This window comes from Lactuca virosa, chromosome 2 (assembly GCF_052849685.1).
Source record: "Lactuca virosa cultivar CGN04683 chromosome 2, Lactuca_virosa_CGN04683_v6, whole genome shotgun sequence".
NCBI lineage: Eukaryota > Viridiplantae > Streptophyta > Magnoliopsida > Asterales > Asteraceae > Lactuca > Lactuca virosa.
Genome location: NC_136427.1, coordinates 189,361,158 through 189,380,104, shown reverse-complemented (window position 1 = coordinate 189,380,104; position 18,947 = coordinate 189,361,158). Strand labels below are relative to the sequence as shown.

Sequence of the window (18,947 nt, the reverse complement as noted above, 5' to 3'; positions counted from 1 at the left end):
AAATAAAATCCACAAATTTGTGAATGTGTAAATTGATAATGTAGCGATTAAGTTTCTAGAGTTTATACTGTCTAGGTTAGCCGACCGTATGCGGTGTGATCAAGTCAAATTGAAGTTGTTCGGTTTCCATTTCCAGAGCATAAGGCTATTTTGCATATAGAGAGGTCAACAATAAAGTCATCAACTCCCAATTAGTCTTATTAGTCGAAATGTATTTAAGGTTACGTTTGAGTTTTTCCTATTGCTTTTACAAAAACGGCCACTTTTTAACAACATATATTGATTTTGGTGTTTTATCGCATGTTTTAATATGTTTATTTAATTTCTTTGACATAATTATAATAGTACGTATAAAATTATAATTGATATCCACAGTCCACGCATCAGGATTAATAACCCACACTTAACATAACATCTAATCACAACATAATTAATAACCGAAAGTGAACATTGTATTTAATCAGGACATCATTAGGTCCAGTTACTTCAAAAGAAGCTAATATGTAATACAATGAAACTTTACTTTTCATTTCTATAATAGAATGATACTACGATATTTTCATTTGGAAGTTTTTAAATATGTTATGTTTTAGTACGAACAAAAGATAAAAACACAATGATAAATTAAAATAGATTGGGGAGTTATAATAAATCAATAAATGAAATGTAGTTGCTATTTTTTATGTATTTATCTAATTCGCTCTTTCATTTATTTCGGTATAAACATGAGCAATGATAATCTCAATCCATTAAACGAATGAGTTAACCCATGAATACAATACACACCTTGTTTTTATAATTACATTTTATGTCCCGTCGGATTGTGTGGGTAGATGGCTAGTGTGTGTGTGTGTGTGTGTAAATTCATTATTAATGTCAACGGTAACATTCTTTTAGAATAAACTCGCATCTAAGTTGTCATGTATGAGTTTGTGTTTTGTTTATGGACCCTCTCACTTAAAATACAACAAAGTTGCATGGAATATGAAGAACGAGAATGTATTCTAATGGAATACACTATTATTCTGTTGGAATATACTCTCATTCTTCTACAATAAACTCTCATTCTACTAGATACACTCTCGTTCTCCATGTTCTTGGAAACATTATTGTATTTTGAGTGTGTGGGTCACGAAACAAAATACGAACCCATACATGAAAAACTAAATGCAAATTTATTCTGAAAGAATATTATTGCAGATATTAATGACAAACTTAATTAGTTTCCATAAAAAAGGAATTATAACAATGGAAATCATTTAACATACATATAATTATGGAAATCATTTAATATCTATCTTTTTTTGATTAGTTAATAATATAATTTTTACTAAATTTTTATTAGTGCAATCTAGAACACAATAGATGTTAGAAACATTTGAACCTAACTCTCTCTCTCTCTATCTCTCTCTCTCTCTCTCTATATATATATATATATATATATATATATATATATATATACATACACACTAGTTTTTAACCCGTGGGCACCACGGGTTAGAAACTAAAATTTATTTTTAATTAAATTGTAACTTATTTATTTGAAACTGGTAATTGATAATAGAATCTTTACTAATTAAAGTGTAAATGTTTTGCAGTAATATGATAATGACATAACTATTGGTTGAAATTACGAACTTTTAGTGGTTTGAATATGCAATTGGTATTTTGTATTTGTAGATATGCAAAATAGTTATAATTTTATAAAATGAAATATAATTTTAACTAAAACAAATATTGAAATTTATATAAATAATAAAACTGTACAAAGTTTTTTACAAATTTCTAAAAACTTCTTTATACACAACATTTGATGTTTTATTTGTTAGTCTACCATCTTTATCTAAAATCAACAATTTTAATCCTTGTCTACTTTGAACTCTAGATAAAGCAACATACAATTGATCATGTTCCAAAACAGGATCCTTGAGAAACAAACCAACCTTCGATAAAGATTGTCCTTGGATCTTATTAATTGTCATTGCAAAACACACATCCAATGGAAATTGTCTTCTTTGGAATTTGAACGGGATCTTGTCTTCAGAAGGAGTTAAAGACATTCTTGGAATAATAGTCTGGTTTCCAATATTACCTCCAGATAAGATAACTGCCTCAATAACACGTTTTCCCATAAATATAACCTGTAGTCTAGTCCCATTACATAAGCCATTTTTCTGATCAATGTTTCTCAATAACATAACTGGAACACCGACTTTTAAAATGAGCTTATGGTTTGGCAGACCTGAGACTTTAAGACCATTTAAAACATCAGGTGAGTATAAATTTGTATCAAACTGACCATGAAGAAACTTGGATCGGCATAGGCTATCTGAACTTAAGTATTCTGTTGGTTCTCCTGGAAACAATGACAACAAACGATTGTTTATTTCTTGGACAACTTCATTCTTCGGAGCACGTATTGCTTTTTCTTGAAAATAATCAGCAATGTTAAAGTTTTCGAGTATAGAAGGATATACAAAACTAATTAATGAACCTATAGGATCACGTGGATTAGTAATGACAATATCTTCTGGAATATCAACAATTGCTTCACCGTTATTCGGAGGCCATTTTCGAGTGGGCTTTTGGTGGAAACTCGCGTTGGGAATCGCGAGTGTATCCGTGCAAGGTCTGTATTCAGAGAGATGTGGGTTAACAAATCTGTATGTCAAAGGCATCAGCTGGAGGGTTCCGGATTTAGCTTATGTGTCTGTGCTCTGGGATGGGTCTACCTGTGTGAAGGTCGGGCAAGTGATGAGGCTTCAGGATTATAGCAGAAGCATATCGGTCCGACAGTTAAGGAAATCTATATCTTGTATATCATTGTGTTCATGTATTTGTTATCATCAGGAGTTGAATAGATAGTTTGATGGATAAGTGTCATGGATTTAGCATTGGTTCAATATGGGCGGTCTGTCAGGGAGTCAGACGAATTCGAGACTTTAGGTTTCAGATAAAGTACGTTGGGTTTCTGCATGGGTTATGGATTCGTCTTGTTCGGGTGAAAAGTTATGTGGGGTTCGGTTGCCTTGGGAAGGTAATTATATGTTCAAGGTTGTGGTTGTGTCCCTCAGGCTTTCGGGTATGCTGGGGATGATAAGGAATAATTTCGAGGACGAAATCGAATTTAAGTGGGGGAGATTTGTAACACCCGGTTTCGAATCGCTTCATTACTTGGGGTTGTTGCCCAATCATTAGTTATCATAAGGCTTGGGATCTTGGGGAAGAAAGGATTTGGCCCTTTTTTGAATGAGGGTGTTAAACTCTAAGTGAACCGAGTGTTCGATGGTGTTTCGGAGCCCAAGGGCATTATCATAATTTGTTAACTCACCCCTTTATGAATTTTGGGTTTGGTTTGGGGAGTTTTAAGGCTATGATGGGTTGCTAGAAGTGCAGGGCTTCTCGTCACCTTTCTGTGGATATAAAGATCGTCAGAAAGGGACTTAGATCGAGGAAGTTATGGTCTTCGAAATGTTTTAAGGTTTAAGAGGGAACCCTAGTACGCAGGGCGTACAACAAATTACGCTTGGCGTACTAGCTGAGAAGCTAGTACGCGGGGAATACCTCTGGTGTACGCTTAGCGTACTAGTGCGTAAGATTCGCGGGTCAGTAGCCTCGTACGTTGGGCGTACGAGGAGTACGCTGGGCGTACAAGGAGGGAAATGGAAAACCCTAATTTTCGTGTTTGCACCCTATATATGCTTTATTTTAGTCCCTTTGGTTCATTTCTAAGCTAGCCTCCATACTCTAAATGTAACGAAGCAATTTTCAAAAGAAATTTTACATTTTTAAATTGTCAAAAGCATTTTCAGTAAACCATAAATCTCAGGTACATTTGTTTTCAGATTCATAACATTCAACAATATTATTCCAAACATCAGAGTGTCCCATAAAAACGCCTGAGAGAGAGTACATGTCGCGTCATCAAGCCTTGCCCTTGCTCTTAGGCTCAAATGTACCTACAACAAATCCACAAACTGTAAGCTAATGCTTAGTGAGTTCCCTAGAGCATACCCCACACAACCCACATAATCACATAATCATATTACCTATAAAAGCTACATAAGCCATGCATACACCATATAGGGATGCCGTGGGCTCGTCCCCACGGTCTTACTCCAGGATGCCATGGGCTCCCCACATGGTCTTACACCTAAGTGTCATGGGCTCTCCCATGTTCTTTAATAGGAAAGCCATGGCCTCTCCACATGGTCTTACATGTAGGTGCCATGGGCTCTCCCATGGTCTTTAGTAGGAAAGCCATGGGCTCTCCACATGCTCTTACATCCAGGTGCCATGGGCTCACCCATGGTCTTCCATACAAGCATACCACATATACAACTAGCATACTTCCTAGCACATAACCAACTATCATGCCTGATAATATAACTTCAGCTAGTGTACCACATATCATAAAATGGGTCGACCTTGGTGCCTTCGACCCATTGATATGGTGAGGAGACTCACCTCTCGTGAATGTTGAACTGACGAGAAAAGATCCGATAAGTCCCAACGCACAGGTCCAACTCAACTGCCTATAATCATCATGTGATTAACTTGTCACAATCCCGAAATACCATAAATACCCTCAAAGTCAACCCTGGTCAACCCTGGTCAAAGTCAAGGTCAACAGTCCATGTTGACCCCAACTCGTCGAGTGCATCCAGCAACTTGCCGAGTTACCTGAGTAAGTCGTCAACTCACCGAGTTACCTGAGTAACTCGTCGAGTTCCTTACTGTCCAGAAGACCGAAAACTCATGTAGACCAAAAAGTCTAATCCTTCACCGAAATCACTCAGAATCTCGAAAACGGGTAAACCCCACCGGACTTGTCGAGTTGGCTAAGAAACTCGTCGAGTCCCTTCAGTCCTTTTTGTTTTCAGTCCTTTCCAGTGGAATCCAAGGCTCCAAATTATAGATCCAACCTCTTATGGTGTAGTTAACATATAAAGTTGCAAACTTTACGTGCATGCAAGGCCTCCCAAGGCTAAAACACTACAACTAGGGTTCAAACAACACTTAGGACATAGAAAAGGGCTTAGACTAGGTAAAGGAAGCAACTTTATGTCATGAAAGACCTAGAGGTGTCCAGATTTGGAACCACATCCTCATGACAAGTCCAAATCCGACTATAACACCATTTTGCACCAAAAGTGACCATATTCTTACATAAGATGAGATCTAAGAAAAACGAGATCAAGGTAGAAAACTTGTACCTCTAAATGGATGCTAACAACAGGTAGATGCTGGATTCAAAGCCTTCTCTTCACTTCAATCTCTTCAACCTTCAAGTTTCCTTCTAAAAAAAGCACAAGTTCCACTCTCCAAGGCTCACACACACTCAAGAAAGCACCAAAATGCGGCTAGGGTTTCTCTCTAGACTGTAAGAACGATGAAAGAGGCTACAAATGAGCCATAAGTTCTTTAAATAGGGTACAAACCCCTGAAAATTAGGGTTTTCCTTTACAGTGCCTACTCGTCGAGTCGGGGCCTTCCGACTCGTTGAGTAGGATCTAAATCCTGCATCCTCATAAATGATCTCTACTCGACGAGTTGGAGCTCCCCAACTCGTCGAGTCCTAGCACAAAACCCTAAAACTTAGAGAATTAAATGATACCTGGAACAGGCGTTACAAATCTCCCCCACTTGAACTAGACTTTGTCCTCGAAGTCTGCTAACGCAAATAAGTCCGGGTAGTAATCTCGCATCTCCTCTTCCGGCTCCCATGTCCATTCGGAGCCCCTTCGGTGCTGCCATTTCACCTTTACTAACTTCACCTCCTTGTTTCAAAGAGCCTTGGTCTTCCTATCTAAAATCGGAACGGGCCTCTCAATGTAGTTCAGGCTCTCTTCCACCTGAATGTCGTCCAGTGAAACAACCGCTGGCTCGTCTATGACACACTTCCGAAGCTGAGACACATGGAAGGTGTTGTGTATTTGACTAAGCTCGTCCGGAAGATCCAAGCGATAGGCCACCTTGCCTACCCAGGCAGTAATCCTGAATGGTCCAATGTATCAAGGCCCTAACTTTCCCTTCTTCCAGAACCTAATGACACCCTTCCATGGTGACACCTTCAACAAGACGAAATCCCCCACCTGGAACTCAATGTCCGATCGGCGCAGGTCAGCATAGCTTTTATGATGGCTCTATGCGACTCGTAGTCGGTCGCATACCTTGAGCACTACCTCGGTGCTCCCCACGACTCGGTGTTCAACCTCACCCCAACAAACTGGGGTCCTACACCTCCGACCATATAACATCTCAAACGGTGGTCGGTCGATACTAGCATGATAACTATTGTTATTTGAAAACTCTGCTAGCGGGAGGTATGTATCCCAACTCCCTCCAAAATCCAACATGCATCCCGAAGCATATCCTCAAGTGTTTGGATCATCCTATCACTTTGGCCGTCTGTCTGGGGGTGGTACGCTGTGCTGAATTGTAACTGAGTGCCCAGTTCCTCGTGGAAATTCTTCCAGAATCTAGATGTAAATCTGACATCCCGGTCAGAGACTACTGACACTGGCACCCCGTGCCTAGCCACCACCTCTCGCGCGTAAATATCCACCAATTTCTTAGCGGAGATGCTCTCGGAGATCGGAATAAAGTGGGTACTCTTCGTTAGCCTATCCACAATAACCCATATGGCGTCTATGCCCCTCTCCGTCCTCGGTAACTTCGTGATGAAGTCCATAGTGAGCTCTTTCCACTTCCACATAGGAATAGGTAGCGGCTGAACCTTGCCATGCGGCCGCTGATGTTCGGCCTTGACCTTCCTGCAGGTCAAGCACTGTTCCATGAACCAAGCGATCTCTCGCTTCATGCAGGGCCACCAATAGCTCAGTCTCAGATCTCTATACATTTCTGTAGCCCTCGTATGTATAGAGAACTTGGACTTGTGTGCCTCCTCCAATATCTTCTGTCTCACTCCCCCAGTCACCAGAACCCACACCCGGCCACACTGTGTCAGAAGACCTCGGCTATCCCGAACAAACAAGGGATATTGACCCCGAATCCGCTCTATCTTCCAATTCTCTTTCTTCACACCCTCGACCTGAGCTTGTTTGATCATATCTAACAATTGAGAGATCACCATCATCCTCAAGCAAACGTTCCCAATCGAGGAACCTGCCGTCTTGCGGCTCAAATCATCGGCCACCACGTTGGCCTTCCCTGGATGGTGTAAGATGTCACAGTTATAATATTTCAGCACATCCAACCAACTCCTCTGTCGCATGTTGAGGTTTTGATGGTCCATCAAATACTTCAAACTCTTATGATCAGTATAAATAGTGCACCGTACTCCATACAAGAAGTGTCTCCAAATTTTGAGGGCAAACACCACTGCCCCCAATTCCAGGTCGTGAGTGGGGTAATTCGCCTCATGAGGCTTCAACTGCCTCGAGGCGTAAGCAATCACATGCCGCCTCTACATCAGTACCGCCCCTAACCCTGAGATCGATGCATCACAATACACTACCAAATCATCCAGCCTCTCCGGTATCACTAGAATCGGTGCCTCACATAACTTCTGCCTCAGGGTCTCGAAAGCCAACTGCTGTTCGGGCCCCACCGGAAAGTCACATTCTTCTTGGTCAAATGGGTCAAAGGCACAACGATCTTGGAGAAATCCTGGATAAATCTCCGATAATAGCCCGCTAAACCCAAGAAGCTACAGATCTCGAATGCGTTCTTCGGTACTTCCCACCGCATCACTACCTCAACCTTGGCTGGATCCACCGAAATACCCTCCTGGTTGATGATGTGCCCCAAATATTGTACCTCTCACAGCCAGAAATCACACTTGGAGAACTTGGCATAAAGCCTTTCCGTTCTTAGTGTCTCCAATACCTCCTTCAGATGTTGCTCATGCTGATCCTTGGTCTTAGAATAGACCAGGATACCATCAATAAAAATGATCACCGACCAATCCATCATCGGTCTACACACCCTGTTCATGAGATCCATGAACGCTGCTGGGGCATTGGTGAGCCTGAATGGCATCACCACAAAGTCATAGTGCCCATACCAAGTCCTGAAAGTTGTCTTCGGTATATCCTTATCTCAAATCCTCATCTGATGGTACCCCGACCGAAGATCAATCTTGGAAAAACAAGTCGCACCCTAGAGCTGATCAAACAAATCATTGATCATCGGTAGCGGATAACGGTTTTTTACCATTAGTTTGTTCAGCTCTCGATAATCAATACACATTCTGTGTGACCCGGCCTTCTTTTTCATGAACGGAATCGGTGCTCCCCACGGGGAATGCTCAAACGGATAAACCCTCGGTCTAGCAGTTCCTGAAGCTGCGTAGATAGCTCCTGCATCTCGGTCGGAGCCATCCGGTACGGTGCCTTGGCTATCGGAGCGGCACCCGACACTAAATCAATGCGAAACTCCACCTGTCTCTCCGGAGGCACTCCCGGTAACTCCTCGGGAAAGACATCTCGGAACTCATGTACAACCGGTATACTGCCCAAATCCGTCATGGTCTCAACCGTCGTATCCGAGATATATGCCAAAAATCCCAAACAACCCTGCTGGAGAAGTCTAATAGCCCTCACAGCTGAATAGAGGGTTGGCCCCTGCGAGGCCCTCTCTCCATGAATAACCAGTTCTCCCTCACTTGGGGTTCGAACCCTCACCAACTGGCGCTCGCAATCAATCATGCCCCCATTAGCCCCCAACCAGTCCATCCCGACGATCACCTTTAGTCATCGTAACAGTATTGGAACTAGATCCACGCAAAACCTCTCCCCAAGAACATTCAGAACATAATCCCGATATACCCTCGCAGCACTCACAGTGCGGTCATCCGCAATCTCAACTTCAAGCGGGAAATCTAAGATCCCCGACGCATCCCAGAACCTCTTGCTAAGCGCAAGAGATACAAATGATCGGGTAGCACCCGAATCGTATAGAACGTGAGCCGACATACCATTGACCAAAAAGGTCCCTATTCATGAGCATAAATATACACATAAGCAATGCAATAAATATAGAGCAGGAAAGAATAAACACGTACCAGCCACGACGTCTGGCGCTGCCCGAGCCTCCTCGGTAGTCAATTGAAATGCACGACTCTTCACCGCTGGAGCATCCGCCTTAGCAGGGCGGCCATCTGTAATCCTCATGGTGGCGGGCGCGGGCGCCGCCACAGCTCCTCCCCCTCCCTACAACCTAGGACAATCGTCCCGTTTGTGTTCGGTCTGGTTACAGTGAAAACAAATCAAGCCCTTCTTGGGGCAATCCCTGATCACGTGGCCCGATTGGCCACATGCGTAGCATCCTAAGCATGTTGTCCGACAAGCCCCACTGTGCGGTTTACCGTACTTAGCACACCTGCCACGGCTCTGCTGGCCCCTACTAGAAGAATCTGAGGTCTTAGGATTTTTATCCTGACCTACTGTTGTATGTGCCTGCTCAGGCTTCCGCTTGGTGCGGAAGTCCAACTCCATCTCCCGCTCACGGGCCTTCTCCACCATCTCATTCAGGGGTTTTCACCCTGTAAAGCTCACAAACTCCCGGATATCATCCATCAACATGGAATGACAACTCGTCCGCCTCATATCCTCGTATGTAGCATATTGTGGGATCAACAGTGCTCGTTCCTGAAACTTGGCGGTGATCTCCACCACAGTCTCGGTGGTCTGCTGGAGCTCATGAAACTCCCTCACTAGTCGTTGCACCTCGATTGTTGGTGCAAACTCAAAATCAAATCGCCTAACAAACTCTACCCGCGTCATCCCAGTAACACCGGCTGCTCCCACCTGGCTAGTCACCCCCACCAATATCGGGCTCGATCCCTCAGCATACATGAAGCAAACCCCACCTTTGCCACATCAGGGTAAGAACTCGTGCGATGGGCGTTCTCTATGTCCGCTACCCTACGTCGGCTAACTATGGGGTCCCTGACCCCAAAGTGCTCCGACGCCCCACACGCCTTGAATTCCCGAAACGAGGGAGTTCGGGCCCCTACTTGGCCCGCAGCAATCTCGGCTCTGAATGCCCTGAGCCTCTCCTCCATAATCTCCATCATCCCTTCCTTGACCATCCCAAAAATCACTAGGGTAGCGTCAAGGATGACCCTAGTAACCTCAGCTGCAATGAGCTCATGAAGCCTCTCATCAATGGGTTCGGTATCGTCACCCGACCTATATCCGAATCTTGATCCTAATCCCTCAGCTCCATGCCGTGTCACCACCATACTGTACTGCAATACCATAAAACATGATGATCAGGACGTCCAAAGAGGGGTTCTTCCCACATCGGTTCTCCTTAGAGCTTTCAGATCTAAAATTGGTTTAGGTACAGGTCCTATGCTTCTAGTAGTACGGGCCCAATACTACCTTCCACACCTACCTGTACCTTCCTAAAGGTTCTACCTGATAACTCTAACTCGTCCCAGAACAAAACATATCTCACATGCTACAACATAACCCAAATCCTAGGTTACCCAAAGATTCGCTCTACCCACATCAAACCAATCATAACAGGTTGCCTTTATGCATGCAAATAATAGATTCTACCCTAGGACCACAACCTGACAAGAAACGGGAACTAAGGCCAATCAATCATTCTAAGGCTATAAGCTCCTAATCGTATATAATTTTAAAAACATACACATAGCAAGATCCATACGATTATCATAACTCAAATATCAGTATAACATGGCTAACATATTGGGGAACTACTTACTTCGCTCGGCCGATAACGCGCATTGCACTCTCCTCTTTTCCAGTTTAAGAAGTTTTTAACTTTTATTTTTGAAAACAATTTTACCATTTCCTTAGTTTAAGTCCTGACACACCTGAGAGTGTGCCCGAATCCCTCAAACCAAGGCTCTGATACCAACTTGTAACGACCCAATTTTCAAAAAGAAAATTTTCATTTTTAAATAGTCAAAAGCATTTTCAATAAACCATAAATCTCAGGTACATTTGTTTTCATATTTATAACATTCAACAATATTATTCCAAACATCAGAGTGTCCCATAAAAACACCTGAGAGAGAGTGCATGTCGCGTCATCAAGCCTTGCCCTTGCCCTTAGGCTCAGATGTACCTGCAACAAATCCACAAACTGTAAGCTAATGCTTAGTGAGTTCCCCAGAGCATACCCCACACAACCCACATACTCACATAATCATATTAGCTATAAAAGCTACATAAACCAAATAAGCCATGCATACAACATATAGGGATGTCGTGGGCTCGTCCCTAGGGTCTTACTCCAGGATGTCATGGGCTCGCCACATGGTCTTACACCTAAGTGTCATGGGCTCTCCTATGGTCTTTAATAGGAAATCCATGGGCTCTCCACATGGTTTTACATTTGGGTTCCATGGGCTCTCCCATGGTCTTTAGTAGGAAAGTCATGGGCTCTGCACATGGTCTTACATCCAGGTGTCATGGGCTTTCCCATGGTCTTCCATACAAGCATACCACAAATATAACTAGCATACTTCCTAGCATATAACCAACTATCATGCCTCATAATATAACATCAGCTAGTATACCACATATCATAAAATGGGCCGGCCTTGGTGCCTTCGACCCATTGGTATGGTGAGGAGACTCACCTCTCGTGAATGTGGAACTGACGAGATAAGATCTGATAAGTCCCAACACATAACTCCAACTCAACTGCCAATAATCATCATGCGATTAACTTGTCACAATCCCGAAATACCATAAATACCCTCAATGTCAACCCTGGTCAACAGTCAAGGTCAACAGTCCATGTTGACCCCAACTCGTCGAGTGCATCCAGCAACTCACCGAGTTACCTGAGTAACTCATCAACTCGTCGATTTACCTGAGTAACTCGTTGAGTTCCTTAATGTCCAGAAGACCGAAAACTCATGTAGACCAAAAACTCTAATCCTTCACCGAAATCACTCAGAATCTCGAAAACGAGTAAAACCCACCCGAATCGTCGTGTTGGCTAAGCAACTCGTCAAGTCCCTTCAGTCCTTTTTGTGTTCAGTCCTTTCCAGTGGAATCCAAGGCTCCAAATTATAGATCCAACCTCTTATGGTGTAGTTAACATATAAAGTTGCAAACTTTACGTGCATGCAAGGCCTCCCAAGGCTAAAACACTACAACTAGGGTTCAAACAACACTTAGGACATAGAAAAGGGCTTAGACTAGGTAAAGGAAGCAATTTTATGTCATGAAAGACCTAGAGGTGTCCAGATTTGGAACCACATCCTCATGACAAGTCCAAATTCGAGTATAACACCATTTTGCACCAAAAGTGACCATATTCTTCCATAAGATGAGATCTAAGCAAAAAGCGATCAAGGTAGCAACTTTTTACCTCTAAATGGATGCTAACAACAGGTAGATGCCGGATCCAAAGCCTTCTCCTCACTTCAATCTCTTCAACCTTCAAGTTTCCATCTAAAAAAAGCACAAGATCCACTCTCCAACACTCACACACACTCAAGAAAGCACCAAAATGCGGCTAGGGTTTCTCTCTGGACTGTAAGAACGATGGAAGAGGTACAAATGAGCCATAAGTTCTTTAAATAGGATACAAACCCCTGAAAATTAGGGTTTTCCTTTACAGTGCCTACTCGTTGAGTCGGGGCCTTCCGACTCGTCGAGTAGGATCTAAATCCCGCGTCCTCATAAATGATCTCTACTCGACGAGTTGGAGCTCCCCAACTCGTCGAGTCCTAGCATAAATCCCAAAAAACTTAGAGAATTAAATGATACCTGAAACAGGCGTTACACTAAAAACCCTAATTCGACCCTTAGCCCATGTTTGGTGATCTTGAGCTTTTCTGAGATTTTGTGGAGGGTTTTGTGGACCTGGAAGAAGAAGGAGAAGCTTGAAGATTTGTTCTTTGAAGGAAAGCTTTGAGATCCATCATTAGCATCTCCTTTTGGTGTCTTGGGAGGTATAAAGTCCAAACCTTGCTTTTTCATTTCATGGATCTTCTTATTAGTTCATTTTTGGTCATTTTGACCCTTTTGGTTGATGATTAGGAGTTAAAGTCGTTTTGAAGCTTGTAAATTGTAGATCTGGATATTTTATGGTTTCCTTGGGCATAAAGGTGCAAACTTTATGGTGGTTTTGGTTCCATGCATGTATTAAGTCAGGTATTAAGCTCATTTAAGCTCTAGAGTCCCATTTAGCCATGCATGCACATAAAGTTGGCAACTTTATGTGATTAACTACCTTGGGGAAGTTAGATCTGAGTTTAGATCCAAGTCTTAATGGATTAAGTGATAATTTGGAAAGATGGCCATGGCTAGTGAGTACGTTGGGTGTACAAGTATGTACGTTGCGCGTACAAGCCTTCCATGCTATACGCTGAGCGTACAGGCTGGGTACACCCCACGTACTCGACGGACTTGGGCTCTTTCGTTTTGGGTTTCAGTTTTGGGCTTGGTTGTGTTGGGCCATATATGGTTGGGCTGTTGTGATTTGTTGGACCTTCTTGGGTAAAGGCCCACGAAAGGAATTGGGCCCAATTTGGAAAATTAGGCCATGTTTAGGCCTTAGATGCTTATTTTGGATTTTGGGCCTCTGGTCATCTAGTTGGGCCAAGCTTGAGGAAGGGTAAAAAGGTCGTTTACCCTAATTGGACTCTTAGTGTGAGTTAGGGGCTAGATGTTGATAGGTTGTCATTGTGGTATTTGATAAAGCGTAGGTTTTAGCAGATCTGCAGTCAGAGATTATTCATGGGATCAGTTGTTGATGGGGTGTTGTCTTGATATTGACAGTTTAGAGATCTGTCAGCCAGTAACAAGGATCGTCTGTATGTTTTGGCAGTGCGAGGTGAGTTATCCTCACTGTACTTTCAAGTCGAAGGCACCAAGGTCGGCCATTCGGATTGTTATCCTAGTTTATCGTATGATTGATTACTGTAGTGATCTGCTTGATCTGTATCCTGATAGATAGGATGATGCAATGCTTAGTGATCTGTAGGATTTGCCTGACTGTCTGTTGAATGGTTATATGTTTAGCTGTGTATATGTCACCGTGGTGTGGGTGGGTTGAGACTATACTGCTTTGTGTTGTCAGTCAACAAACCCAGTAATGTTTATATCGATATGTTGTTATGGTTTACTGGGCTTATGTGTGTTTTATATGGTATATGTTGATATGCGATGGTGTGTTTGGTTGAGGCGGTCTTGCTGAGTGCTGAAGGCCAAGATACCCAGGGCGGCCCAGATAGACTATAGGCCAGAGGGGCATACCAGTCAGGCCGAAGGCCTGGAGAATGGTCCAGATATGATGAAGGCCCGGTGAGGCTGCCCAGTCATGCTGAAGGTTCTGTGAGCAGTCCAGATAGTCTGTAGGCCGGTTGGGGTGTTCTAGTCAGGCTGAAGGCTCTGTATGCATGTTGTTAGTTTGTATATGTTATCTGTTTTGTGTTGGTACTTTGGGGGAACTCACTAAGCTTTGTGCTTACAGTTTGTGGTTTTTCGTTTATGGTTTCAGGTACTTCAGAGAATCGTGGCAAGGCGAAGGCGTAACCGTACACATCCTAATTTTATGTCATTGATCTTGGGAGGCACTGATTTTAAAATAGTGTTTTGAGAACACTAATTTTGTAAACATTTTTATTAGTAAAAGGGGTGTTTTGAAAAGTTTAAATTTTGTTGAATCTTTGGATGTTTCAAAGAGGAAGCCTGAGTATGTGCCGAGTGTTGAGGGTTCGGGCAAGAGACCCAGGGTATCTGATTCTAGACCGAGAGGCTATCAGGGTCGTAGCCATTGTGGCAAGTGCTTCAAGATGCACGAGGGGGAGTGCAGGGTGGGTGGTTCTGGCTGCTTCACGTGCGACCTGACAAGTCATATTAGCAGGGATTGTACTGCCACCACCACCACCCCGGTATCTGATCTGATTTGCTTCCATTTCAATCAGAGGGTCCACAAGAAGGCCCAATGTCCGAGTTTAGCTGCACCAGGACCGGTATCAGCACCCGCTCCTACAACTCTTCAGATTACTAACGGCCGCCAAGGCCGGGCAGATGCGCCCGTGGCGAAGAGAAGGGCTTTCTAGCTGACGACAGTGGAGGCGCGTGCAGCTCCCAATGTGGTGACGAAATCGTTCTTTGTGAGCGGTATTTATGCTTTGGTATTGTTCGATTTTGGGGATACCCGATCCTTTGTATCGCTTGTGATGAGCAAGAGATTCGCTAGAGCTCCGGGGGAGCTGATTGTCCTCTTGATGTTGAGATTGGTGATGATAGGATTGTTTGAGTTGCGAGGGTTCATTTGGGGTGTACTCTTTAGTTGTTCGCTAAACAATATTTGGTGGAGTTGGTTCCCATTATGTTGCATGGGAACAAGGTCATTGTGGACATGGATTGATTGAGCCCTAATAGGAAAGGGATCAATTGTGAGCATCAGGTAGTTCGGGTTCGGACCCTAAGTGGGGGAGAGTTGATGATTCATGGGGAGAGACCGCAACGTGGGCCGATTTTGTGTTCTGCAGCGAGGGTCAGACGTTATCTTCAACAGGGTTGCTTCGGTTATGTCGCCTATGTCATGGATACCCGGGATAAGGGTAAGGCGACCGTGGATGATATGCCGATTGTGCGGGATTACCCAGATGTATTCCCGGAGGTTTTGCCCGGGGTGCCTCCAGAGAGGCAGGTTGAGTTCAAAATCGATTTGGTTCCAGGTGCAGCTCCGATAGCTAAAGCACCGTATCGGTTGGCTCCTCCCGAGATGTAGGAGTTGTCTACACAGCTATAGGAGCTATTAGACAAGGTATTTATTCGGCCGAGCAGTTCGCCTTGGGGAGCACCAATTCTATTTGTGAAGAAGAAGGACAGGTATCATCATATGTGTATTGGCTATCGGGAGTTGAACAAGGTAACGGTAAAGAACCGTTATCTACTCTCGAGGATTGATGATCTTTTTTACCAGCTTCAGGGTGCATCTTGGTTCTCCAAGATTTATTTTCGATCGGGTTATCATCAGATGTAGGTTAGGGATGAGGATGTGCAGAAGACAGCTTTCCGGACTCGTTATGGTCATTACGAGTTTGTGGTGATGCCTTTTGGGCTCATTAATGATCCAACTATGTTCATGGATCTCATGAACCGTGTGTGTAGAACGATGTTGGATCGGTCTGTGATTGTTTTTATTGATGATATCTTGGTTTATTCCAAGATTCAGGAGCAGCACGAGGAGCACTTGAGGGAAGTTTTGGAGACATTGAGGAGGGAGAGACTTTTCACAAAGTTCTCCAAGTGTGAATATGGGTTGGCACCATGTCAACCAGGATGGTATTCTGGTCGATCTGGCCAAGGTTGAGCCATGATGCAGTGGGAGGTTCCGAGGTCTCCATCTGAGATTCGGAGTTTTCTTGGTTTGGCAGGTTATTATCGGAAATTCATCCAGGATTTCTCCAAGATAGTCGTTCCTTTGACACTACTGAAAAAGAACACGGTTACATTTCAATGGGGGACTGAGCATCAAGTAACTTTTGAGACTCTTAGACAGCGGTTGTGTGAGGCATCGATTTTGAACCTGTTGGAGGGTGTTGATGATTCCGTGGTTTATTGTGATGCTTCGATCTCTGGATTAGGGTCGGTGTTGATGCAGAGGGGTCGCATGATCGCCTATGCCTCGAGGCAGCTGAAGCCTCATGAGGTGAATTATCTGACACATGACTTAGAGTTGGGGGTCGTGGTTTTTGCCCTCAAGATTTGGCCACATTACCTCTATGGGGTACGTTGTACTATTTACACGGACCACAAGAGCCTGGGGTATTTGATGGATCAGCTGAATCTAAATATGCGGAAGCACCGGTGGTTGGATGTGGTAAAGGACTATGATTGCAAAATCCTTTATCGCCCGGGAAAGGTCAATGTGGTGGTTGATGCTCTTAGCCGCAAGGCGGTAGCGACTCCGATAAGGAATATATGCTTGAGGATGAGTGTGATTACTACACTTTTGGAGTGGATTCGGGAGACACAGGTTGAGGCTATGAAGGAAGAGCACTGTAAAAGAGAGCGTATTGTGGGTCAGGTGGCTTCCTTCGATTATGATAGTCGTGGTTTGTTGACTCTGCATCAGCGAGTCTGGGTTCCGTATTGGGGAGGTGTGCGCCAACAACTGATGGAGGAGGCTCACAAGTCGAGGTTCTCCATCCATCCTGGGGCGAAGAAGATGTATAGGGATCTTCGTCCTGATTATTGGAGGCCCTACATGAAGCGGGATGTGTCATGGTACGTGGAGCGGTGCTTGACCTGCAAGAAGGTCAAGGCCGAACATCAGCGTCCTCACGGAAATATGTAGTCGTTGTAGATTCCTGTATGTAAATGGGAAGACATCACCATGGATTTTATCACGAACCTTCACAGGACCATGCGTGGAGCAGATGCGATATGGGTAATTATAGATCGTTTGACCAATAGCATGCATTTCATTCCGATCCAGGAGTGTATTTCTGTAGAAAAGTTGGCCGAGGTTTATATCAGGGAGTTGGTGGCACGTCATGGGGTGCCGGTATCAGTCGTTTCTGACAGGGATGTCCGATTCACTTCTAGGTTCTGGAAGAGATTTCATGACGAGCTGGGCACTCGTCTTCATTTCAGTACAACATTCCATCTGCAGACCGATGGTCAGACCGAGTGGACCATTCAGACCCTCGAGGATATGTTGTGTGCTTGTGTGCTAGACTTTGGTGGGAGTTAGGATACGTATCTTCCGTTAGTATAATTTTCGTATAACAACAGTTATCATGCTAGCATTGATCGAACTCCTTTTGAGATGCTCTACAGGAGGAAATGGAGGACCCTGATTTGTTGGGGCGAGGTCGGTCAACGGGTTATGGGGAGTATCGAGTTGGTACTCAAGACCACTGAGCTGATTCAACAGGTTCGGAGTAGGCTCCAGATAGCTCTGAGTCGGTAGAAGATTTATGCCGACAGGCGCAGGGCAGACTTAGAGTTCCAGGTGGGAGATATGGTTCTCCTAAAGGGGTCACCTTGGAAAGGTGTCATCCGGTTCAGGAAGCGGGGCAAGTTGGACCCCAGGTATATTGGTCCCTTCAAGCTTTTGTATTGGGTGGGTCGGGTTGCGTATCATTTAGATCTTCCAGCCGAGCTCAGTCAGATTCATAGCACGTTTCATGTCTCTCAGCTACGGAAGTGCCTGGTAGATGATTCCGCAGTGGTTCTATTGGAGGATATTCAGGTGGATGACCGCCTGAATTATATTGAGAGACCGGTGGCGATTCTGGATCGAAAAATGAAAACCTTGAGGAACAAGGTAGTTGAGTTGGTGAAGGTGCAATGGCAGCACCGCAAGGCTTCGTAGTGGACTTGGGAGCCCGAAGATGATATGGGGGAGCATTACCTAGAGTTATTTGGAGCAGGGGACTTCGAGGACGAAGTTTGATTCAAGTGGGGGAGAATTGTAACACTTATACTCTGGTATGTACCTTATGTCCTTTTCTTTGGAATTGTGCATTTTAGTTCCTGAAGTAGTACGCAGGGCGTACCACTTGGCACGCTTAGCGTACTGAGTTGATGGTGAGTCGGGAGCCAGGTCACGTACACTGGGCGTACGTAGACTTTAATGAAACCCTATTTGGGGGGTTTTTGACCCTATATAAACATCCTATTCATTAGGGTTGGCCTCCTTATCAGCCTCTAAAGCCCCAAAACCCTAAAAATGAGTCTTGGCCTCCATTGTTGAGTGTTTGATCCTTTGGTGAGAATTTGGTGTTCATTTTGTTCATTTTGAAGGAGTTGGGGAAGCTTGAAGTTGTTTAGCTTGGAGAGAAGGTCTTGTATCCAGAATCACCACCCCTTTTGCAAAGCTTTTGAAGTATCAAGTTCTCATCTTGACTTTTAGTTGTTTAGATCTCTTTTTAGGATGATTGTCATGCTTTTGTCCATTATTGAGTTGAGACGTCCTAAGGACTTCTCCTTTTAAATCTAGGTTTATCATGGGCTACTTAAGCA

At 43.9% G+C, this 18,947-nt stretch overlaps 1 protein-coding gene across 1 annotated transcript; it reads right to left on the bottom strand.

Moving 5' to 3' along the window:
- Positions 1-1,775: 1,775 nt before the first annotated feature.
- LOC145158043 (uncharacterized) lies at positions 1,776-2,678 on the bottom strand. Its single transcript, XM_079077002.1, has one exon. The coding sequence runs from the start codon at positions 2,676-2,678 to the stop codon at positions 1,776-1,778; it is 903 nt and encodes a 300-aa protein (XP_078933128.1).
- Positions 2,679-18,947: the final 16,269 nt, after the last annotated feature.